This window comes from Condylura cristata, unplaced genomic scaffold, assembly GCF_000260355.1.
Source record: "Condylura cristata isolate star-nosed mole 26May11 unplaced genomic scaffold, ConCri1.0 scaffold00003, whole genome shotgun sequence".
NCBI lineage: Eukaryota > Metazoa > Chordata > Mammalia > Eulipotyphla > Talpidae > Condylura > Condylura cristata.
Window position 1 is genome coordinate 33,370,756 of NW_004567104.1, and position 26,548 is coordinate 33,397,303.

At 34.7% G+C, this 26,548-nt stretch overlaps 1 protein-coding gene across 2 annotated transcripts in view; it reads right to left on the minus strand.

Annotated features, from left to right (window-relative positions):
- Window positions 1–980: 980 nt before the first annotated feature.
- The window catches only part of SLC15A2 (solute carrier family 15 (oligopeptide transporter), member 2), a 31,042-nt gene continuing 5,474 nt past the window's right edge, over window positions 981–26,548 (minus strand). The window contains exons 4-22 of one of the 2 annotated variants that reach the window (XM_004675168.2): window positions 24,316–24,408; window positions 19,598–19,697; window positions 17,714–17,804; window positions 17,364–17,441; window positions 14,779–14,861; window positions 14,268–14,354; window positions 14,004–14,093; window positions 13,870–13,914; window positions 12,810–12,842; window positions 12,014–12,102; window positions 10,881–10,962; window positions 10,173–10,307; window positions 8,887–9,051; window positions 8,722–8,765; window positions 7,283–7,393; window positions 5,672–5,768; window positions 4,006–4,152; window positions 3,212–3,316; window positions 981–2,894 (exon numbers count right to left, since the gene is read on the minus strand). In XM_004675168.2, coding sequence (XP_004675225.2) covers window positions 2,718–2,894; window positions 3,212–3,316; window positions 4,006–4,152; window positions 5,672–5,768; window positions 7,283–7,393; window positions 8,722–8,765; window positions 8,887–9,051; window positions 10,173–10,307; window positions 10,881–10,962; window positions 12,014–12,102; window positions 12,810–12,842; window positions 13,870–13,914; window positions 14,004–14,093; window positions 14,268–14,354; window positions 14,779–14,861; window positions 17,364–17,441; window positions 17,714–17,804; window positions 19,598–19,697; window positions 24,316–24,408 — 1,852 coding nt within the window. In that variant the 3' untranslated portion in view covers window positions 981–2,717. The remainder of the gene's footprint in view (window positions 2,895–3,211; window positions 3,317–4,005; window positions 4,153–5,671; window positions 5,769–7,282; window positions 7,394–8,721; window positions 8,766–8,886; window positions 9,052–10,172; window positions 10,308–10,880; window positions 10,963–12,013; window positions 12,103–12,809; window positions 12,843–13,869; window positions 13,915–14,003; window positions 14,094–14,267; window positions 14,355–14,778; window positions 14,862–17,363; window positions 17,442–17,713; window positions 17,805–19,597; window positions 19,698–24,315; window positions 24,409–26,548) is intronic. The other variant, XM_004675169.2, reaches the window with a different exon arrangement.

The window sequence follows — 26,548 nt, forward strand, 5'->3', positions numbered from 1 at the left end:
TCAAAAAATTAAAAATAGAACTTCCCAATGGTCCAGCAATACCACTTATGGGTTTTTACTTGAGGAACATGAAAATGACAATTCAAAAAGATATGTGCTTCCCTATGTTCATTGCAACACTATTCACAATAGTCAAAATATAGAAGCCCAAGTACTCAATAATGGATGACTGGATTAAGAAAATGTGGTGTGTATGCATAGCATATATATATACACAATGCAATTCTACTCCACTATAAAATAAGTGGAATTTTTCTATTTTGATAACATGGGTAGACCTTGAGGGAATTATTGTAGGTGGAAAAAGTCAGAAGGAGAAAGATAAACACCACATAGAAACCTTCATATTTGGAATATAAATGGAAAAAAGCAGTTGAGCAAATGAAAAAAACTCAAACTCAGACTGACAACAGGATGGTGGTAATTAGAGGGGAGTAAGCAGTGAGGAAGAAATATAGGGGGCTTATAGGTTCGTGGTGGATGGTGATTGGACATTTGGTGCTAGGTGAGAAAATGTAAACCTGAAATTTATTATGTTATAATCTAATATTATCTCAATAAAAAGAAACATATATCCCTAATGTTATCGAAGGATGCATTAGCAGAAGTCTAGTAGTGTTTGAAAAAAGGCAGATCCTTCCATCAAATCACTTTTGAAATGTTGTGTTTGGCTCCAAATATATATTAAGGATTCTGGTTAACTGCTGCACTTAATGCAAAGGAGTTTTTCAGAAGAGGCACAAAAATTGAGTGGGACTATACTCTGTGAGGTATCATTAAAGGAACTGAGAATATAGCTTGATGAAAATGTATTTGCTGGGGAAGAGCTTGATTGGAAAAGTAACATGAAAGCATTCTGTGGATAGCAAAAAGTTTACCACAAGCAAGAGGGGGTTATTCTCTTAGCTATAAAATAAAGAACCAATTGTAGATATTTCCAAGAGGAAGATTTTAGTTCCATATAAGGAAGACTTTCCCATTTCAGTTTTTCCCAACCAGTGGTTTTCAGAACACTATCCATGTGGGGCTAAAGAAAGTGTCTATTGTCTTCATTGAGGGATTTCTCAGGATCTTTAGCATGAAGTATTAAGAAAAGAATATAAGATGCCTCATTCCCAAAATTTATTTATCCATAGAAACTTCTATTCACAGAGCACTGTTACCATTTCTTGAAAGAAAATTTCCTAAGAACATAGTGAGTTAAGCTGCTCAAAAATGCAGAGAATATCTTCTGAAGGAGTATGCTCAGATTTTCAAGAGTACTGCTGTTGCTGTTACTTTTGTATTTTTTAAACAAACCATAGTCACTTAAGCTAAAGTATATTACACTTGGGAAATGCACAACTTTCCTTAGTTGTTAGCTTACCAATTTGAGATTCAACATGGATGAATCTCATAGATGATACTATTGAAACAAAATCATGAGCCATGGCTGTGAACTTTTTCCCCATTAACACACTGGAAAGTAATGATTTTCCCAGGTCTGGCCATTGTTCATTCACTATGTACAAGGTGAAGTTTCTCAACATCTTTCACCAACAAAGAAACAAATATTTTCTCATGTGCTACAGTATCACCCCCTGTAGGCTCCTTGTGGAATTCTGCCCCTCCAATAAGCACCACATTTTAGAAGCTCAAAACTAGAGCATTAATATAAAGTTTTGAACAAACAAGGAATTTTCAGGCCTAAATGAAAAAATGACATGGTAAAGTCATTTGGAAAAGGAAAGCAGGGATTAAAAAATATCAAAATAGAGGCACTACTTCAGGACTAAAAAGAGTAACATAAAAAAAGGAAGCTGGATTCATAAAGATATTGTTATTAAATATTGGTTGAATGAGACATGATGTAATAATTTTTAAAAGTGGCTAACAATATTGAGAAGGCAGGATTGGGAAATTGTAATTAGTGTGTATGCAAGTGTGTTTGGGAGGGCATAGCCAGGGCTGAAACACTGTATTCCTTAATAGGAATGTGCACAGTAGAATGACTAATCAGATTTTCCACAATTTAAACCTGTTGTTTTTCTAGACCATGTTTAGTGTCTTTATCTTGGCTTCCAAAGATCTATCATGCTAAGAAAGGAGCATTTGGGTTAGTAGTTAAAATGTAGCTAACAGAAAAACATATATCTTCTCCTATGTGTTAATAAAATTCTGTCTCCTATCATATGTGCTGAAAAATGTACTAGGGCCTTATTAAACTTGGATATTTGGCAAGTTGGTATCTAGATCAGATTATACTAGACATACCAGTTTTCAAGGTCCTTGTGACTAATTTGAATCTATTGCTTAGGAAAAAACTTGCAATATTAATTTTCTGTTATTCTGCAATTTTACCCATATATCAGCACCTCATAAAATGGAGTCATTGGTTCTAAATGACAGGTAAAGAAATTCCAATATTAATTTTGAAAATCTACGAAACTAACATCCTGTTTACCTTTGTGCTTTTCATGGCCATCTAGAGACCACTGCCCAGCTCCAGCAATGCTACACAAGGTTTACTAACTTCACTGATAGAGTCTCAGGAGGCTTGCTCTTTGATATCCTGGAAAACTCAATGTTAAAACTGCCTCTATAATGGGAGAAAAGTAAAGGGATGAGCTCAGATAGGATGCTACTACTCTACCTTAATCAATAGGAAAAAAAGACTCTTGAAGAATGGTGTTGGCCAAGGCCACAGCCAGGAACTGCAGGGAGAGCCCAAAGAGACACTAGAGCTTTGTGTTCTTAGTTTCCAGGTTGATCATGTTCCCTTGGATATGTGGAATCGGCTTCTCTGCTAGCCGCTGCATATCCTGTGGCTTTGTCGGAACATAGTAGTAGGCCATGATGGAGAAGATCAGGCAGACCACCAGCAAGAGGCAGGAAAACAAAATGAATTCAGCCCACTGCAGAAAGAAAGAAATACAAGATAAGATATGGAGAAGTAAGAGATCTTCTTAAGATGAGAAATGGGGACTAAATTGACCCAGGGTCACCAGTTTAGGCAGAAGTTTGCTAGAAGCCTGTGTCCAAAGGCCTCTTCACGGAGGTCTATGGTGGCTACTCGTGCCTCTTACACATCTGTTTTCCTGAAAATGTCTATTCATCTATCACATCTCATATCACAGCACTGAGAGGAGAATGTGGGAGGCAGAGTAATGTGGCAGCAGCTCAGAGTTGGAGGAACTTCTTGGGTAGACAGAAGGCTTCCTCAGAACCATACCTGCACCAGGCCACTGAACTGCGCCACGATAAGCACAATGATGTTCCCAAATGCAACTGTCAACAACCAGGCTGCCTGGAGGACAGACTTCATGCTAGTAGGAGCCTAGAGAAGATACAAGTTTGTGAGCAGAGAACTCCTCACACCACATTCATGTCCCAAGCATCTATCCACCCACAAAAGCTTACAGATCCAAACTTCCCCCATTAAATTCAGGTAACATATTAATTCAGGGGGTGATAATAATGATAACAATAATAAGCTAGAGTTATTAATTGAATATTTTAATTCATTATGTGATATAATCTCCATTACAACCCTAAGAGATAAGTCCTATTGGAATTCTTATTTCATACATGAAAAAAAAATAGCATCAAAGGGATGGTAATTCTCTTGTTCAGGGTTACACAACTGGATGTACAGACAGAATTTGAACATAGATAGTTTGACTCTACATTCCTTCCTCTTATTCTGTAAGTATTCCTTCCTGGCTGCATTGCCATGATTCTAGGAGTCAAGATGACTCTCTGTTCATATATAAGGAATCAAGGGCCAAAATATATGGAGGAACTGACCATTACATTCCTTCCTCTTATTCTGTAAGTATTCCTTCGTGGCTGCATTGCCATGATTCTAGGAGTCAAGATGACTCTCTGTTCATATATAAGGAATCAAGGGCCAAAATATATGGAGGAACTGACCAGGGTTTCAGATTGACTTAAAGGAATGCCAGAATTAAAACTCACCATCCTCTGAGCAAATTCCACCTTTACTTTCCACTTTCAGAATCCTACCTGAGAATAAGAAAACTCAAGTCCTGTGACAGAGAACATGACCTCGGCAGCTGTAACCAGGGCATACTGTGGTAGCTGCCATGCGATGGATATTTTATTGGGTGGAATGTCTTCCATTCTCCAGGCCTGAGGACCCTGATTGGTTTTCTAAGTGAGGGAAAGAAGAAATTGGCTTGTCAATTTCTGGTTTTGAAATTTCCTTTTGGTAATATTGCACTCACTTGCCAAGCCTCAGTAGATCAGATATATATGTTTTGATTTTTTTTTACAAAGTCCTTAGGAACATTTCAATACTGTAGTTTAAAGTCTCCCTATTAGATCTATTGGGTATTTTGATCCTGACTAACATTTAAAATATAAAATGGCATTTGAATTATACAAACAATTAATTTTCAGAAAGCATATACTGGAGAAAAGTTCAAACCCTTGTCCAAATTTCTATGTCAGTCAGTACAATTAAACTGTTTTTTAAACATTAAAATTTTAATTTTGCAAAACTTACCTTTATTTGAATAAATTATTTTCTTGGTATCCCTTAAATGAGCATTTTATTGGTCAATTTTTTAAATTTCTTATCAAATACCAGCTGATGTTTCAAATTTTATTTACTGCCCATTTTTTTTACTCAAAATGTACATACTCAGATTTTGTCAATAAGATTTAATTTTTCTGTCAAATATGGTCAAAAAATTTCAAGGTCAATTTTTTTGTTATCAATGTTACCAAATATATATGATTTTTATAAGTTTTTGGTCAAAAACTAGTTTTACTATATGTTGGTTATTAGCTTGGTTGGTACTGTTTTATATAGAATATAGTTTATTCTATACAAAAAATAAAATTTTCAAATTTAATAGACCCGAGTAAAACCACTATTAAGTGTAGGTATAATATCTTGTTATAGTGAGATAAAAATACTAAGGTCCAAAGCCATTAAAGTAAAACATTCTTGGTGTCCAAACATCCCTGATACTCTGAGATGAAGGGATATCAGATTTGTCTTACTAAGGTAAATTTTGCTTTAGTTAATACTGTTAACAATACTTGCTCTTATGTTTGGGTTTTCTCAGTTTAAGAAAAGACCATGATCTAAACTTCTAAGTCAAGGTCACATACTTAAATACTCACAACCAGGTAATTAAATAAAGTACAGCAGGTTGAATGGGACTATTATTAACTAGACAGCACAAGCTCCATCTAAAGGGTACCTATGTTTTTGATGTCAAAAGAAAAATAGATAACTTGAACATCATAAAAATTAAAAATGTGCTTCAAGGGCCACCATAAGGAAGTTAAAAAGGCAATTTATTGAATATAAAAAAAATTTGTAAAGCTTGTGTCTGACCCAAAGCAGTTACCAAATGGCCTAGAAATACATGAAAAAAAACCCCTCAACATCAGTAGCCACCAGGAAAATACAAATCAAAACCTCAGTGAGATATCATTTTATACCTAGAATGACTATAATTAAAAAAACAGAAAAGGATGTGAAGAAATTATAACCCTCATACAGTATTGGTGGAAAAGCCTCCTACTTATAAACTCAAGGGAAAGTCAAAACATAAAATTTTGGAATGGATATTCATAACAACATTATCTATAATAGTCAAAATTAGATATACATGTAGATATACAGGACGATGGAAGGATAAAGTAGGCTACTTACATTAATAATAATGAACACATATGATACATCAAAGTCTAGTAGACCCAAGTTCAGTGAAAAGTTCTTATCTTCTGTCCTACAAGGCACTGAACGGTAACTGGAATAGGAAAACTTTAGTTTAGAATGAAGATCACAGTTTAGAAAAACACTATCTCCAAGGGAAAGAGTGATCTCATTTTACTACTGATGAATCAAGCATTGAAGTTACTATTTCTTTTTGAAGAGAGGCATCTCTAAGAGTGAATAATTTTCTTTTTTAGCTTGATTGTCTTTTAAAATTTTATTTGATAGTATATGACCCTTTTGATGATTGTTAAATTTGGTTTTCTAAGACTTTGTTGAGGATTTTTGTATCTGTTCATCAGAGAAATTGTTTTTTAGTTTCATTGTGATATCCTTTTCTGCTTTTGATATCAAGGTAATGTCGGTTTCATACATTATATTTGGAAGCATTCCCTCTTCTTTAATTTTTTGGAAGAGTTTAGGAAGGATAGGTATTTATTAATTTCTGGAAGTTTGGTAGAACTCCCTGGTGAAGTCACATGGTCCTGGCGTTTAGTTTTGGAAAGACTTTTGATTGCTGTTTCAATTTTCTTACTTGTAATCGGTCTTTAAATTTTCTATTTTTTCCCGATTTGTTCTTAGAAGATTGTATTAGTCTAAGAATCTTTCCATTTCTTTGAGATATTCCAATGTTGGCATAAAAATGTTCACAGTCTCTTATGATTCACAATATTTTCATGACATTTGTTGTAATTTCACTCTCATTTCTGATTCAATTCATTAGTGTTTCTCGCTCTCTCTCTTTTTTAGTGAGCTTAACTAGAGGTTTGTCTATTTTGTTTATCTTTCCAAAGGACCAGCTGTGGCTTAAATGACCTTTTGTACTGTCTTTTTTTATTTCTATTTTATTTACCCCTGCTCTAATACTTGTTATTTTCTTCCTCCTACTACACTTTGGTTTAATTTGTTATTTTTCTAGTACCTTCAGTTGTAAGGTTGGATAGTTTATTTGAACTTGTTTCTTGAATATAGACCTACATTGCTATATACTTCCCACAAAGAGTAAGCAATATCCTATCTGGTTTTTCTGTCCCTTATTTGAATAAGGTTTTTTTTTTTTTTTCTTTTTAAAAAAAACTGTAAACCTGAAAAAATAGTCATAAATCACCTACTTTTGTTGGGTTCGGGTCCTAAGTCTTCTAACCTAAGAATTATGAAGTTTTCTTTTGTGAGTCTTATGAATTAGTGGAATAGTGAACACCGAGTGAACTGTGAAACAATGAACCTGAAAGAATATGCTCAAGTAATGATGAGCCAATAGGAGGTGCCAAAGAGTAGAAGTTGAGAGTCAATGCTAAACAACAGCCTCTCCAAGATGGCTTTGTTACCTACACACTATGGCCTTCACTGCTATAATAATCTCAATATATCTGTGCAGACAAAGGTGAGACAGAGGGAAGGCCTGAAGCCTGGAAAAAGAGCAGGAAACTGGATATACTCAAAATTAGCCAACATACATCTGTCTTGAGTCCTCCACCAATATGCATAGAAAAGTGTTTTTTAAAGGTTGTTGATAAAAGTAAATGTCCACTAGGATATTGTTCTTACTCTCCACTTTGCACAGTTCTGTAAGCAGACACACCATAGTCTTCACCAACACTGAAGAAGATACTTCTACCCAGGGAGATGTTGACTTCTTCATGCAAAGTGTTTACAAACCTAAAGATGGAGACATTGTTACAGATAAGACAAGCAATCCTAAACAGAGACACCTCTAAAAGGGTAGCAGTGTTTTTGTTCTGCTTACCATTTTATCCCCAGTGCCTAGATTAGTGGCTGGCACATAAAAGGTATATCATGTATATTGTTTAACTAGGTGAATTAACTCACATTTAAGAAATAATCAAGAGTCTAGCTATCCCTAATCTTCTCTATCCTGAGGTGATAACTTTCATCTGCCTCATCCTCACCTGATCGCTGAGGACTCTGTCATGGCAGTCTGAGTTACCTCACTAATGTATCTTAGGTAAGCTCCATTTTTCCCTCTTGTAATGGTGGGATCCACCCATGGAGATTCCACTAAGAAATTACACACACACACCAGTATTTACATAAAGGTGGTATTTTACCCTCATAAATAATTTGCTTTGCTTTGGTCTTTGAACTAGGTGATAAGAAGGGCAGTTCCTTCCAGAATCCTTCATGTCGATTCATAAATTTTAGGTCAACCTAAAATTGCATTATTTTATACAACCGGATGGTCCTATTGCTATCTGACCTAGGGAAGTTTATCCTCACTGTTGTCTTACCTCTTGTGAGTTTTTTATTTTTCCTCTGCAGTATATCAAAGTATTATGACTATTCTACCCTAAAGTAAAATTCAAATTTCTCATTAAAAGTTCTCTTTCTTAAAGTTCTCTCTCTTGATTACATAATGAATATGTTTTTAAAATTTTTAAAAAGTTCTCCCTCAAATGCTATTGTCAAGAGCAACCACCTAATTTTGAAGGTCAAAGGCATTTGTATCTGTATATTTAATGTCAGATTCCTGCTGACCTCTTCAGTGCTTCATCTTTGTTACTTTCCCAGACTGCATGGGAAAACCTTTACCATAAATTTACCCAAATTTAATACAAAGTCTTTTGAAACCAGGTATATTATATACCATTATACCTCTAAAGGATTATAATTAAAAACTACTTATAACAAAGTAACAATAATTTATATTCCCTTAACAATAATGAAGGGAAGATTATTTACTCAGGTATCTTGGTTACTTTCCTGAGAGCAAGAAAGGATCTATGCATCAGACCACAAAAGCATACATAGATTCAGGGTCATCTCTGAATATCACAGGGGAAAGAAATCCTATTTGCCCTCACATTTGTGAAAATTCCTCTGACACACATGCCCCTGACATCCTAGGGGAGAATATACAGTTTAATATAAGTAAAATGTAAGGGTTCTTCATCTAAAACCCCACTGGTCAAAAGAGACCCAAGAGACCCAAAGAAGAGAATGGCCTGAGCTCTCCTGGACATCCAGACCTCACAGCTGTCATCCCATTAGTTGTTTTGTTTTCATCTTTCACCTACAATGGAGGAAAGTGAAAATCAGTTACAGATGACAACAGGGAACCAATAATCAAAATTTTTGATCATAGGCGTGTTAATGGTAAGATACTGATGAACCTAGGCCACCTCCCAATTTACCATCATGCTGGAAATATTTTTCCCATCTTCTCGAATGATCAGACTATACCAATTCTTCTCTTCCACAGAACTGTTGGTATTGACAGTCAGATTATGATAGTCGAGGTAGAAGTGGAATTCCTGGCTTTTTGCCTTCAGGTTGAGTTTGGAATAGTGTGGCATTTTCTGTAGAATGAAGAATATGCCACATTCACTTCCTGCTCATCTTGACCATCACAATCTTATATTATCCTAGTTAGGTAACTTCAGACTACGAGATTCTTTCAGTATCACCCACTAAACTAATAATTCCACATCTGGGAATATGTCTTAGGAATAATTAAAATCATGTGTAATGATTTAAAAGAAGGAAGTTCACTTTAGGGCTATATATAATAGTAAAACTTGAATACCTATAAAGGAAATATTTAATACAAGTAATATATACATTGAATGGAATATTATGTGTTCATTAAAATCATGTACTCCAATATTATCTAAGGACATGAGAAAAAATGTATGATGCAATTAATCCTAAGGAAAGATCCAAACAGAATATGGAATCTGAATGATTTTTAAAAATTTTTTTCTACCTTTACACAAAACGTGATTGGTATCTCTGAGTGATGGAGTTATAAGTGGTTTTCATATCTTTCTATATAGTCTCCAATTTTCAACAATAAATGTATGTTACCTTATATATAAAATTTTAATATATAATATATATTTTATATAAATTATATAAATATATAATATATTATAATAAATCATATAATAATATATTTGTATAATTTATATAAAAATATATAATATATAACTTCTTATTAATATATATAATCTTCCAAAGAGCTGCAAACCGGGCCCTCTGAATCATATAGTGTTATAAACTGTTACCTCAATAAAAAAAAAATAATACAATATATAAAATATTACAGGGTATGTACAGTAATAGTACTGTCAGTACACAATTCCAACATCCAGATGATGATTATTAGGAGGCAGTTTGAATGAATAATGCAAAATACAACCTACTGAAAATTTATAATCACCCAGACATTATGCTGAACATTACATTATGCTAAATATATAATATTTAGCCTTAAAACAGCTTATAATATTAAAAAGATTGTTGAAACTGAGTTTAAAAATAAAGTAACTTGTTCAGGGTCTTAGAAACTAGGAAGTGGCAAACCTAGCATCAGACGAGGACAGTCTGACTCACAAATACATGCTCTTAACAATTGTGTTATGCTACTGACAGTGCATAATGTGAATATCTTTCTAATACATTCAAGTCTGTACTTCACCTGAAAGGACTTGATGGACTCTGTCAATAGAGCATTGTTGTCATTTTCCAACACTGTCACCTTTACTTCATCATCTGCTAGATTTAAGACTTGTAGGAAAATCTCTTGGGATCCTGGCTGGGGTGGAGTCATTTCCTTGGAACAGAAAACACAAGTGACATTCATTAACAAACAATCCTTTCAATACATTGAATACACAAATCTCAGTCCTATCTCTGACAGCCTGGCCCACCTAGTCAGGACACATTCTTTTTTTGAATAACATTCGACTTAGAATAACACTGAAAATATTTTGGAAAGGGAACACAAGCTCAATGTATCTGATATCCAGTAACATTTCATAATTTTTAAATCAGCTGTGACCTCATGTGTCACTTTCCCATAGTTATTTAAATGCCAATCGGTATTCATTTGATTATCTGATAGATCACATAAACTTATATTCCCAAAGAAATGGCTAGATGCCTTCAATGTTAGTGTTCAGGATTCTTTGGTAATATACTCTGAATCAGTAGGTTGGGAGCTGGACCTCATTTTGCATTGTTTCTCTACCCTTACAGCTCTTCATTTATCATAATTATCTATCATGCAGCTTCTATAAGACAAATATTATGCTATGTCTCAGAGAATCAAAATTAAGTAAGTCAGAAAAGCAAGCAAGATAACTATAGTACTGCTTCCATAGAATTCAGGCCTCATTATACTCACATTGATTTTTATCTCTACAATTGCTGCAACTGCAAATGCCAGGCATGCTAGGATCATACCTGCAGCCATCTTCCTAAGTGATCTACGGAGGAAAGGGAGAGACAATGACACGTAAACTTTGGACAAAATTCCAGTCTTCACCCAAGCCTAAATACCATTACAGACTTTTCCTGATTTGGTAATGATTACAGTTCAAGTTTTCCTAGCACTTGTACTCATATATTCTCCTTTTTCCCTTTAACTGAGTCAAATAGGACTAGTCTATGTAATGCATCACATCCCCTACCTCTTCCCTTGTTTATGATGGCTTTTCTGTCTAGTAAGTCTTAATAACAAAAATAGTAGATACCATGTGCAAGGTGCTATATATTATTACCTCATGTTCTTTTTCATTTGTCTTCCTTGACCCTAGCAGAAGGAAAGACATTCTACCTTCTCTACACTTGCCTGGCACTTTGCTCTTTCCTAGAGCACTTAAACCTATTTCACCATGTGTAATAATTTTCCATGCACATGTTTTAGATCCCTTTTAGAACAGTAAATTCCTTGAGGGCAAGATTTGTGTTTTAATACCTGTTCATTGAATGAATAAATGACAAATATGAATATGGTAATCATTAAAAGAAAAATTAGTTTAAATCAGGAAATAGAGGATGCTTAAAGGTTTGAAAAGAACACTTCTATTTCCAATGAGGGGAGCAGTAATCAGGAACAATTCTACTCCCACTTTTACCAGGCCCCCTTTAGTTTCCTAGAGACAATAGGGTTAGCTGTCATCAATGAATTTGAGACTTCTTTGAAGAGGCAATATTGAAAAAGGAAGCAACAAGTTGGTTTAGGAAAATATTTTTACTTTCCACGAGGCTCAGGCTTACTCCTTCATCATCACATAGCTTTAAGCCTGTACTAATGACTTTCACTTTCTACAATAAAATTAATTATGTCTAATTTGTATCCTCCATTATTATTAAATATTTACTCTAATATGGATAAATAAAAGCAGGAAATTATATTTGGTCTGATATAAACCAAAATAAATCATAACTAAATAGAAAAGTACTGACATTGAATCTTTATTAAAGTAGGCAAAGATTGAGTCACCTTAGAGCAACAAAGATATGGTGAATACTTACGAGAATTTAATGCCACATTTGGAGATCAGACGGTAAATGACAAGGTCAAACAATGGGATGAAGATAAGAACCAGAAAGGGATTTATTACCTGTAATACCATAATATAAAGGATTAATTATAAGTTTTCTATCATGAATGTGGACATGTGGCCTTATTTGCTTGTTTGCAAACTCTCATATTCAAACACACTTTCATCAGAGTAAGTATAGAATGATTCCACATCTCTCAATCTTTTACACACAATACTTTATCTTCCTTGCATAAGATTTATCTTCAAATAGCCCAACGAACCCATTTCACCCTGAAACTTTTCTGTGAGTAAATTGGAAACTCTTCCTTTCCATTTTCACTTTACCTTTTCAGTTCCATATCCCAAGAGTAAATGTCATGACCAGGAGAAAAAAAATAAAGGAGAGAGGGAAGAATTAGGAATTGTTGAACCAGGGACTAAAAAGAACTGGAGTCAACAATAAATAGTGACCCTGACTTTATTCCTCATACTACAAAGTCTTATACTTGTTTTGATAATATTTCCATTATACCACCTTGACCTGAGGAAGAAAATAAAATCCAGTGTACTTTTCCTATAAGCTTGAAACTCATTCTTCTGGAATTAGGCAGAAGTTATTTAAGAGAAACTGTAAAAAGGAAGCATGGAGCTTAAAGAGAATATTTTTATTCTTTACTATTCCTTGGTATATAAGGAAAAAATAAAATATGAATGGTGATATTAATATTACACATAGAGATATATATATAGATGAGGAACAAGATGACCATAGAGAAGTCTCCTACCTGCATCTGGTCAGGTTGAAGCACAAAAAAACCCTGCAAAAATATAACAAATTAAATTTACATAATGGCTGAAGACAAAAAAAAAAGCCTAGATTAACATTTTTACTAATTAGTAGTTGAGAAGTATAAGAATCCATCACGTTTTGGTTCAGGGCTGCTATCTTGCTTGTTTGTTATATGGGGCAGACTGGAGATGGCTTCTGGCTTTGTTTGCTCAAGGCAGATGGGCCTAAGGGAAATTTTTCTGTTTTACTCACTGTGTTTTTCTTAACTAGAGAGAGAATAGAATCAGTGTGTTTTTATTAATTCCAGCAACTTCATTTGTAGATAATAATAATGTGAAGGACAAGACATTGTGTTTAAGATTCCCACTACACACAGTGTTTCCAAGTTTGTCCTTTTGCAGGGGAGGTTTACAAAAGAATAACCATGGTAATTTCTGAACAACTAGAAGACGGGAACAGATACAATTATATTTTGTAGGTTCCAAATAGACTGGTTAATAAAATGCTGACATCATTCCATCTTGTCCACATTGTCACAATTAAGACAATGGAAGACCAATATATTGATCTAGGAAGTGGAACAATTGAGAGCAGAGATGGAATTTTGAGTTTGCCAAGAAGTGGAGATTGGAGAAGAATGAATAATACTTACAACTTTCCAGATCCTTTCCACATTTATGTATAAAATATCCCACCTCCAGTTCCTCTGCTATCAACCATGCCTGAGAGATGGAGCCGATAGCAACAATCAAACCTGTCTCTGCTATGTCCCAGGCAGGAAGAAAACAGTCACTATACCAAGTCTGTATCACTTGATTAGCCATCCTCTCAGTATTTCCTTGAATATAGCTAAACCTTTCCCACCCTATGTTCCTAATTTCTAAAGTTAAGATCTAGCTTTTATTCTAGAACAGATTTCTTTACTTTTGCCTACTTGTATTTTTATGCTAAAGGCAACTTCCTTATGGTCTTTAGTCAATGTTGAGGCAAAAGCACAGAGAAATTAGTTTTTCCTCAATAGGAATAGATTTCTGTGGAAAATCACTTTTACTCACCAAATTTCCATTCATCTTGGTGGCTTGCAAGGTCCATCGTGAGCCCTGAGGCAGAAAGAGGCATTTTGAGAAATCTTTCCTGTGAAAGGAAAGGGGCCAGTGGAAAAGGAAGCCTGGAAAAGATCTATTCTTACCTGCTGATCCAAAAGAGCCCAGAACATGGGCAATGGGATATAAAGGAATAGTACCCTCGTCAGTGCCTTCACATCCATTATAAGCTGCTTCTGCAAGGAAAGGAAAGAAGGAATAGGCTGAATTGACAATTAAGGTTTTCTGTCTTAGTGTTGAAGTGTTTCAAGAATGTTAAAAGACATGGTTAAATGCAACAGGAGAGAGTCAATTTGGCTATTGGGAAAGGCTCTGTGGAAGCATGAGATTTTTCTGCAGTTCCCACTTACTGGGTATTTCTCAGCTGCCCAGTCTAGCCAGTGCTGTCGTTTTGGTATGTCTCTGGAACGGTTCTTGTAGCGGTTGGAAATAGCACACTAGGGCAGAACATAGTTATTAGTAGAGAGACAAAAAGAAACTAGGCCCTGCCTTTTTTTTTAATTCATTGTTCTTTCCTTAAACATACATAATTTATGTGACTTACTCCAACCCTCTGATTTCACTAGACTTTGAATTTCAAAATAATTCAGATATAACTTTATTAATCCTTATTTCCTGTTACCAAAAAATATAAAATTATTTTTCAGAAAATATTTTTTTTCCAATATTTTTGGAAGAAGTCACATTAAAAACAGTTGAGGCACAGAGGGAGATTGATGAATCTTGCTTTGCTAAAAGGTATAAAAGTAGAATAAATGTAATTGAGAAGAATGTATCTCCATGTTTGAAAGTTTATATGTTCAGTTTAGCATTTCTTTATCTTTGATTGGAAAAAGGCAGGTAAACAATTTATGTACTTACCCAGATACATTTGACAACTTGAATCACTATGTTTCCTTCAGGAGGTGGTTTTTTGTATATTTTGCTTCCCATTGCAAACACCGCTGCATTCGACACACAAACAAGGTTCTTAGCTCCTCTATCTTTGCCTTCTTTCTACCTTATTTTCCTGGTATTTTCTTTATTTCATCTATTCTCATGGCTTAGACACTACCCATAAATTAATAGTTCTAAATTATTATCTACAGACCAAACCTTTGTTCTGAGCTCTACACTATATTTCTAGAAAACTGGTAACTACAATTAGATATTCCAAGGTTATTTAAAATGTAACAAGTCCAAAACAAAATTCATTAGTATTGTCCCAAACCTGTTCTTAACCCACTACTCAGGAAACTTACCTTCTCCTTCACTTCACAATTTAATCCTATCAAACTCTGGGGTGAGCTGAATGAATACTCACCTTGAACACAAAATTAATGAAATCACAAATATTCAGTAAACAAGGTAAAAAGTATACTGGCTGACTCTTAAGCCATTATTTCTCCACATTACAGTTGTGTCAATAGACCATTGAAAAATGAAGGCTAATGTTCATTCCTCTGTTCAAAATCCCTCTGTAGCTCCCCATTGTTCTTCTGATGAAGTTTCCATTTTTTAATGACCTGAAAGGTCCTTATTTGTCTGATTTCTGTAATTTTCTCCACATTATTTTCTTATTTACACTCCAGGCTATCTTAATTCCTGTAAGATCCATGAATGTATCATGCTACCCTTCACCTCTTTATCTTATCAATACCAATAGTATCTGATTTCTGTTCACTTCTTTGATTAATATCAGTTAATCCTTAGGTCTCATCTTATTTCTTTAGGTAAACCTTTTCTGCCCCACAAAGTCTTAGTTGGATATCTTTCCTATATGTTCTCATGGCTTTTGCAGTACTTTCCAAGTTGTGACACTGATCATATTATTTTGTATATGCCTTGTTACTTGTCTGTTGCCCTCTTCTTGTTAGAGAAATATATTTTCTCAAAATGTGAACTCTGTAACAGCCTAATTCACTGATATGACCCCAACCCCAGCACAAAATCTGAACCTTGATAGATTTATTAAATAAATGTTTGCTGAACTATTAAAAAAGAAATGAATATAAATTAAAGTGAATGGCCAGAGGATTGAGTGATTTCTTAGTACCCAGAAAACTTGAAAAAGCTGACTAATAAAGACAGATAACAGTTATCAAATATTTTTTAGTTTATAAAAAATTTCACTTACGGCACAGGGGTGATTTGGTGATGGGAAACCCGTGGGGATTACAATTGAGATGAAAAAAAAAATGTGCAAATAAACTTTTTAATAAAAAAAATTCACTTACATCATCTTTTGAGCTTCAAAATTATGCTAATATGTACAAATCATTATTGTGCAGTGATCCAGAAAGGGAGACAAAACTAATCAATGGATGAGGAAAATATTTTGACTTTGAAGGAATAAGTAAACAGGGAATATACTATTCCAGCTCTTCTGCAATAACACACAAATTTCCCTGGAATTGGAATTGGAAGCTGAGCATTACTACCACCCCAACCCTACTCTGCTGGTAAAAAATGATTAGGCTGAACACTGAGTTGCTGGGCTCCTTTTTCCTCTCTTGAGTTCTTTATGTGGTGATACTGGATATCTTCCAAGGGGGTGTTACCCAAAGGCTCAGAGTGAGAGCAGGTTTCCAGGTCAATGGTTAGAAATAATCATGTCCAAGTTTCTCCTTGGGCTGTGTAAGCTAAGCAACACACGTATTCTCCTTCCTCTTCCATTCTGGGTTCTCAGTAGTAAAGAGAATAGCACTCGATCTAAATTACATCAGTTTCCAAGAATGTTCCAATTCCTCTTATTCCTTTTGCTCAGCAGCAGTAAACTGCCTGCGAGCCAAGCAGAGCAGGGTAGAGTAGTTAAACTTAGACAACATTTTACTGCTTTTTAAATGTAACTGTTAAGAAACTTATTTTATTAGTTTAATAATTTTTTTTATAGCAAACTGGTTTACAACACAGTCTAAGTCTACCATCTCTTACCTCTTCAAATTATGATGCCATACCAATTCACCACCAAGATTTTAATAAATCTCCACCACAATCCACTGGACTCTTCTACGAGTTGTTTCCACCCCCTACTCCCTTCCCATCTGGTCAACACAAGGCCCAGAGAATTTGAAATGTCTTCCAATTACCAGGTAAATAACTCTTTGATGAAACAAGCTAGTTTGAGAGAGAATTAATTATCTCTTGCTTCCTTACATACTATAGCATAGAGCAATAGATCTCAACCTTGATGTATATTACAATCCTGATTTAAATGGTGCTATAGGGGTCCAGGGGTCACTCTTTTCTGAAGTCCCCCAGAAAACTTCCTACTTGGCACATTTTTAAAAGGTCTCTGACTTCATTCAGTTCCTTGATCTGCCATGTGTAGGGGAAACCCCTAAATAGCAATTAACTAATAGGATTAGTGTGAGGATTGAATGAAACAGTTTGTGTAAAGTACTTTCAAGATGCTTTACATATGACAGACATTAGTGATTTGGTCTTCTCTGTCACACTACACTTACCAAGAGCTATCACCATAAGCAATCCTGGAACTCCAAAAGCTAGTGCATAGCAGTCTTCCCCAAAACACTTCACATCTCCTAAAAAAAAAAAAAAGTAACCTTGAACCTTGAGTCTTTGATACTTCATTCTGAAAGCTCAGTTTTTTTAGGTCATAACATAGCCCTTCTTTTTCTTTCCTCCCATCACTTAGTCCATAATCCTCCTTGTGAGGGTTGGATAAATCAAGATTAAATAAAACATTTCCCTCCCCCCCATATTTTCAAGAGAGGATGGACAACAGGAAGCCTTGAACAGATTTTTGGCTGGTCAGATTAAGCCTTATACAGGGCCCCTCCGAAAAGATCCTAACCTCTCAGCATGGGTGTGATAAATGTAGAAATCAAACTCCCTGCATTGATGGAGAGGTAGAAGACTGAGAAGTATCTAGTCCGCTCCTCTGCCTGAAACAAACAGGACAAATCATCAGTTCAATGTGGCCCCTAACTTCATCTCCACCCTATAGTCAGACTCAACTAGAGGTAAATACTAAGAGGTAGAGTCAAATATTGCCTCCCATGATATCGGTATATCATATTAGATATTTTAACACTTACCAGGCTGACTCCAAGCAAATATTTACCCCTCTTTGTAACTCCAGTACAAGCATCTTTAACAACTTTTTACCCCCTTACTTGGGCAAAAATTATTATAAATACACTATACTACTACTATGTCCTATATATCTCTATTCTGGCTTTAATTTCTTTGCATTAAATGCCTGCTTCATTCAGGACATTGTGCATTCCTTTAGGGAAGAAATCATACCTTACACATTTCTATAAGCTTTATAGGTACTGTGTACCTAACACAGTATTTATTACATTACACTTTTATTGACTGAATTAAATGAATTGTTGATTGAGTTAAATAATGTAATGTGTGGAATGTGTGATAGGTATAGAGGAGTAGAATAAAGGACAATGGAGCTAACTGTTGATCAAGCAAGGAAGTTTGCCAGAGTATAAAAGGAAGTCCATGGGCTTAGAGGGGATTGATGGAAATTTGAAGTTGAGTTTGTCCTATTACTGAAATATCTCTATGAATATTCCATGTACAGTTATCAAATGAATTACTTTTAAATAATTTTGCTGATGCTTTATTCACTGTGCATTGCTGTGGTTCGTTCTGGCACCCCAAATCTTTTCCTGATGATTTAGCACAATCTGTTCTTCCCCATTTTCTATTATAGTATGTCCTGCTTCCTCTTCCAATTTGCCTTACTTCCTCTTCTGGTCTACCTTATTCTGTTCATCTATCTGCACTAGTCATTGTGCATAGAGTCCCACTTGCCAAGTTTGTTTTTTCTCCAGTGTCAGCAATCAATTACAGTCTATGGCCTTTGGGATAGATAAAGAACATAGTGTGTTAACTCAAATGTTCTAAAGGGTAAGAGAAACATAGGAAGATAGGATATACAGAGAGAGAAAGATCAGAATAATGATAAATAGCTTGGAAGAAGGAATAGACACATACTGACAGATTAAGAAAAGAAAAATGAAAGTGAAGAGAGAAAGTCAGAAATGTTAGCTGACCTAAAAGTAGATTATTTTCCTTGCCTGTTTGTCTTGCTTTCTCATATGGGTTTTCTCATGCTGCTTGGTTTGTTGCTGTTGTTTTCCTATTTATAGTGGAAAGTAGTAAGAAAAATTTTAACTAAGAAATTCATTGTATTTTATTCTGAGTTTTCATTTCCCCTTTTCAAAATATCAAAGATAGCTAAATTATCACTATGCTACCCATCACCGCCTGTTCCCAAAGTGCTCATCACATTTACTCTTAAATGCTTTAAATGAGAGGCAACTCACTACTTCAACCTCTGACAATTTGAAGTTTTTCCTTCCACTAAGCAAAAAGCTAACTTACTATAGTTGTCACTCTCTGGTCCCATGTTTAATTATTGCCATCTACAGAAAGTTATTATACTCTCTTTAATTTTTATCTTATACAGGTTAAGTACCTTAATTCCCCTCAACTTTTCTTCATAAGATGTGTCTTTAGTCCATCTACCACACTGGTTACTTTCCTTTGGGCATTTCATTTTTTCCATTAATTACCAGTACACCTCACTGATCACAGCTCCCAGATACGATCTGAACAATGGCTTATTTCAGTTCTGGCAAATAGTCATTCTCCAGTTATCTCTTTTAATGTTTTTTAAAAAATTTTGACAATACAGAAATAATAGGTATCTTACATGTTTTTCTTCAAACTGGTCTCCACCAAAAGCTGCCACACAGGGTTTGATACCACCTGTCCCCAAAGCTATTAGACTCAGGCCAACCAATGACAGGACTCTGAAATGGAGAGGTGAGGATACTAACCACACTGATACTAAACACAAATGAAAAAAATTTAATTAGAAGTACAGGAGGAAAACATGTATACATGGCAAAGGAGGAATCGAGCAAAAATGTGGCCTTTTAGGACCAGCTAGACACCAGAATATTCACAGATCACATAAACAATTCATTATATACTAACCTCAGTATAACCTTCAAACAAAAAAAGAAGTAAATGATAGACCAGAAATCAAAACTAAACAAAACATAAAGGAATGTGAAAAAAATCAAAAGAAGACAAACTTAAAAAATAACAACGTGTCAATAAGTACATGTTTTAATAATTACCTGAAAATAAAGCTATCGAATGACTGAATGGATTTCAAAACTAAGTCCAACCTTTTTTTTGTTTACAAGAAGCAATAAAAATAAGCACTGACTTATCGTTAAAAGCTGGAAAACAATCTTACAAACAAATGCTTATCAAAAATGTCAGGAATACCTATACTTATATAAAAAAGAACTCCAATTAAAAAAGAGAATAAAACAGAAAGAAATGACATGCACATCTATGTGCACTGAATGATGAAGCACCCAAGTACTTAAGACAATTATTAATAGAGCTAAATGGAGACACTGACAATATCAATAACACTAGGGGACTTTAAAACTATGGACATATCAGCAAGACCAAGAATAAATGAAGAAACAATAGCCTTAGATGAAAAATGAGACCAAATAGGTTTAATAGATATCTGCAGATATCTATTTTTTGTCAAGTGCTCATGGAACATTTTCAAGACTAGACCATATGATAGGAAACAAGTTGATTGTCACTGCAACTACAAAGGTTGAAATTATACCAGGTACTTTCTCTGAGTACTGTTATAATGATAGAAACAACTATTAAAAAATAAAACAAGAAAAAATATAGATACATGGAGATAAAACAGTATACTACTTAACATCTATTGGATAAAAAAGAAATTAAAACAGAAATTAAAAAATGCCTTCAGAGTAAGAAAAATGAAGATATCAGATCAAAGGACTGCAACAAAAGCAGGTGTAAGAGGGAAGATAATTGCAATCCAGGCACATATTAAGAAACAAGAAAAATCCCCAATAAACAATCAGGGAGTACACCTAAGGCAATGTGAAAATGAAGGTAAAACAAGACACAAAATTAGTAGAAGGGGGCCTTTTTGGGGTGCAAGAGGTTAAAGCGTCGCACTATGAAGCTATCCACAGCCAGCACAGCATAAGTTGGATCCCCAGCCAGGGAGGTGGCCCACATGGCACAGCAGACCTCTCCTGTCACCCGTTGCTCCTTTCAGCAGTGGATTTCAGTCAATCCACCTGTTCTGTTCCTTACTTTGTCTCTGGTGAATACTCTCACCCCTTGTACTCCAGTTTTTGTGTGAATAAATAAATGAAATCTTTTTTTTAAGTTAGTAGAAAAAAGAAAATAATGTAAATAAGAGCAGAAATAAAGTGGATTAAAAGACTATACAAAGAATCAATGAACCTAAGAGTTGGCACATTGAGAAGATAAACAAAATAGATAAACTTCATTCTAGGCTATCAAAGAAGAAAGAAAACATTAATACACATAATCAGAAAAGTAGAAATTATCACAGATAACACAGAAATTTCAAAATATTGAATCACTAAACACAGTAAATTTGATAATCTTGAAGAAATGGACAAATTTCTAATCAGTATAATTTACCAAGACTAAGTTACAGGAAGAAATAGAAGAATTGAACAAACCAATCACAACCACAGAAATTGAAACAGCAGTAAAAATCTTCCCCAAAAACAAAGCCCATAACCAGACAGTTTTACAAATGAATTTTATCAAACCTTCAGAGATGGACAAATGTCCATATTGTTCAAATTGTTTTTAAAAATACTAAAGGAAGGAATGCTCTCTAAATCTTTTATGACGTCAACATTACCTTAATACTGAGACCAGACAAAAATAGGACAAGAAAACTATAGACCCATGTCCCTGATGAACACTTATGGGAAAGTCTTCAGCAACATACTATCAAACTAAATTCAAGGATTATATATCATGGTTATGTGAGATTTATTCCAGGGATGCAAGGATAGTTTAGTATATACAAATCAATCAATGTAATATATCGTATTAACTAAGTAAAGATAAAAATCACATGGATGCAGAGAAAACATTTGGTAAGATTCAACATTCACTTATGAGACAAACAAACCAATATCCAATATAATACATCATAGTGAAAAACCAACGCTTTCCTTTTAAATCAGGAATAAGACGAGGGTAACCACTGTCATCACTATTGGTGGTGACCCTACTTAGTATTAGATATTCTAGCCAAACAAAAATACAAATCAGAAAGGAAGTAAAACTATCACTACTTGCAGATCATGTTATATTATATATGGAAAATTTTGAAGAAGTCGCCAAAAAGCTATTAGAAATGAATATAGCAAATTGGCAGGCTATAAAATTAACATACAAAAAAATAGCATTTTTTACACAAATAACAAAGAAGAAGAAAAAGAAATCAAGAAAACAATTCCATTTACAATTACCTCAAAGAATCACTACCTCAGAATTAAGCTAACTATTGCGCTGAAGGATTTATGCAAGAACTCCAAGACATTATTAAGGATTTAGTGACAGAAGGAAATGGAAATGAATCATATGCTAATAGGTAAGGAGAATCAATATATTCAAAATGACTGTCTTGTCTAATGTGATATATAAATTTAAAGCAATTACCATCAAAATACTTTTCAAAGAAATTGAACAAAAATTATTGAAATATATAGGGAAACATGAAAGGCCTTGAAACCTACAATTATCGTATCTAAAAAAAGTTGTCATAAACACACTATGCAAACATAAGTATTTTTATTCTTATATTATGAGCGAATAAAAATATTTTTATTTGGTTCATAAAATGGGGGAAGTCTAAATGCTTTCTTTAACATTTATGTGTCTAAAATTAGACATAAGCTCTATTTCAAACTAGAAATCTGAAAAAACAAACACCAGACTTCCAATCAATTCTTCTAAAATTCACACTCCCCCCCTTTTTAAATATGATTTATTTATTTATGCATACATGAGCTGGGGTGTGGACTAGAGATGCAGCCTTTTCTAATGGATCCTTTTGTTATTAAAACATCAAAAAAATCTAACAATCAAATAAATCTAAACCAAAAAAAAAAATCCTACAAAACTAGGAGCTTGAAATGGAAATAATGGGACAACACTCACACTGATGAAAACAGTAGACAAAGCTGGCATAAAGCAATTGTTAGTAGACTTCATGAAGGGTATTTGATCATCTCTCTTAAGACTGTACTAAAATTACAAAGGACTTTAAAAATATAAGCTCACAAAGACAAAGAGAGCACCTGTTGATGGATGTGTACAGGGTCAACAAATGTTTGAAAGACAAAGTGGATAAAGGAATTCTGGTTCCAGTGGAAAAAACATACCCCACCCTATCTTTTCCACTGTATGCACCTACATAAACAGAATGTGTAAATCAACTATATGAGAACTTTGAAAGAAAATGGTAGATTGGGGAGGGGAGAAACATAACTCAAAGTACTATCAAACAGTTATTTTCCTAGTACCTTACAGCCTGGATCAATACAGTCAGAACCTGCCATGGCATTGCCACAGACAGAGAACTTCAGGACACCCCTCTCTGTTGTGGCTTGAGAGGCAGGAAATTGGTTTTCTAAAGCTCAGAGTTAAGTGGATGAAATAGCTCTCTCCCCTTTTTTGTTCTGTACTCCCTCATTCTTTTGCCCAGTGGGTGGCACAGTTGGGCAAATAAAGTCTCAACTTTGTGACATGGGGGAATGAAAAGTGGACACCCTTGGAACATGGGGTATCTGAGAAATCATAAAGAGGCAGAATCTAGGGAAAGTGAACGCAGGAAATTATTTATGAACTCCGGGAGAAATCTTTAAGTTGTGCATGGATCTTATCCTAAATTGTCTACTGAAGCTAACCAGGGTAAACCACAGCCCAAGGTGCAGCCTGCTGATGGTAGTGTTCATTCAGGACAGGTCTGATATTGCTGCATGGACACTGGAATTATCACCCATAGATCTGGTCAGAACTTGCAGCCTGAATCCAACCTAATAGATATAGGTCTAATAAACCTCTAAAACAATTACAACAGAAAGGGGTGGGTTATAGAATCTCTGTGGTTCTCCATTCCACCTGAAGTTATAAAATAGTCTAAGTAGACTGAAATAGTAATTGTTTACTGTAATCCCTAGCTTAATGATACCATACTAAGCTACATTATCAAAACAATATAAAGTAAAATGGAACAGTAAAAATTGTTTTAACTATTACAGAAACATTCATGGCAACTTTATTCACAGTGGTCAAAAAGAATCCACTTTGAATCAGTTGAAGAATAAGTTCTGCAATAGGTAAAAAAGAAATGAGCTTGGGTTAAAGGAGGAAAATTTAAACTGGTCATAAATTTTCTTTTAGCCAGTTTGGGAGTAAACTAGTAAGTTAAAAAATAAAGGGATATTTCTAGTAAGAAAATAGATAAATGCATGAGGCCTGTCAAATATAAGAAAATTCAGTTTACTGTATGATTTTACTCACGTGTGTAGCATATATCCCCCCAGTATTGGTAAGGCACCCAATGATTTGATCACATGGCCAAGTACATACACCAGGGAGAGGTAGATGATTGTCCTGTTGAGAAAATGAAATGTCAGTTTATAAACAAAGATTTGAATAATATGCCCAGAGCACAGGGATTTGAATAATACACCCAGGGCACAGTTCATGCTATTCCTAGTGCCAGAATAAAGGGAATGGGAAGAAGAAAGGATGGAGGTAAAAGAACTACCTGAGAAAAGACAAATAGAAATGACAGGGAATGAAGTAAAGTGACTAAAAAAGAGAGAGCAACTCTTCATAGTGTTGAAGGTAATGGGTACCCCCTTCAAGCTCCTTTCTCAGTTTGCCTATCTCTGCCCTCCTACCCTCTTCACCCCCCACCCCCAGAACATTCATGCTCTTCTACAAATATGTCAAGACCAGGATGGATTTGTAGCAACTGATAATGTCTTAAATCAGTAGACCCAGAAGAATAGGATACTTTGACCTGAAGTATTTTTCTCAAGGAATCTTTGGCTCTAGAAATTGATAGGGATCAAGAAAGAATTCCAAGTAAACAGATAAAGGAATGGCTAATACAAAGCAATTCTCTAATCTCTAAGCACTGGAAAACTTAATGATAAAAGGCTCTCAGTTTCAGGTTGGTCACTTGAACATTTGGGTTAACTGCAGTCTCCCTTATTTTCCTTATGGATAAATTACCAAAGTTAAGAAAGTAGCCAGGAACTTAAAACAAACTGTACATGAATAAAAACCACTTAGTTGGCAGGGACTTCCTGTTTTGCTATTGTCTGAGAAATCTGAATAGCAAATAGAAAGCAGAAGAGTGAAGAGTTTCAGTAAGGCTGTATATAAATGCAGTGAAATATGAGAAATATGACACACTACAATATATAAACATAGTTATTAGTATTTTCCTTATAAGTAGGATGTTAGTACTGGAAGCAAACTTGGAAGTTACACAGTTTATCTCTGTGACTTTAATGTGTTATATGCTAACATGAACTATAAAGGATGGAAAGGAGATTCTGGAGAAAGACTAGAGATGGTAGAAATCTCAGTATGTGGATTTATCTTTCTCAATGCCTAATATTCCTAGGATGGCTCTCCAGAGAAATGACCTCAGAGAATTTATAATAGCAAGTAAGGATAATTAATCTAAGCTTAATTAATATTAGCCAAGAAGGACCAATTTTCTGAAAATAACTTAATCTGTCTTTTAGAGATAAGCTTCATTTTTGGATTAGAAAGAATAAATAGAAAGGAAATAAGAGACACTGAAAAAGGTTAATCTATCATAAACCCAAAAGAGATGATCTATGCCAGACCTTCAGAGGAAAAAAACAAGACATCTGAGCTGAAGTGAGAGAGACTGAGTAGAAATATCAGAGCAACATAGGATTTCTATCCAGAAGGTGAATGAGAGTAGTCTAGGTTCAGTTGTAAGAAACAAGTATGAGGACATTAGCTCTTTCAAAGGACTCCCCCTGCACCAGGACCTCTCCCGGGCTGTCCAAAATTTTATTCTGTCTGTAAATAAACTTTGCTTTGTTTGTACTAAAAGAAAGAGGAAAGACGGGAGGAAGATGGGAAACAGTGAAATGTTTTAGGTGTACATTTTCTGTGTCCAAGGTAGAGGAAATGAAGACCAACTAGAATAGTGGCAGCTAATGGCAGCAGGATTCAGTGTTTAAGTATAAATATGTAAGATATTACTGAAAGAGAATTGGTAGTGTTGATAACTGACTGGATGTGGGGGTATAGAAAGAATAAGCTTCAGGAGTGAAGATAAGGTGGAACATCCAGGAGATGAATGTTAATATGCTGTTACAAGACATACTGGTGCTTTAGTGGCAGGTTAGGGCTAATAAGTTTGAGGAGTTGAATGTAGCTATAACTGACACTACAGGGCTGCTAAGTGAGAGTTTTGAGAATGAGAAAGAGGTGAAAGTTTTACCCTGGGGAGATGCTTACATTCAGGAAAGAGATTAGTAAACAGAAGGGGAAAGAGAAGCCAAATAAGGAAAAGTCAAAAAAAAAAAAAAAAAAAAAAAAACAATGGTAGGAGGGAAGAGAACCAAAAAATGCAATGTTAGAGAAGATCTTTTCAATATAGGAACTATAAACAAACTAGAATGCTAAAATAGGTTCAAAGTAAATACATGAATAACAATTTAGAAAAGATCATGGGAACAGTGATCTTAGAGAAATT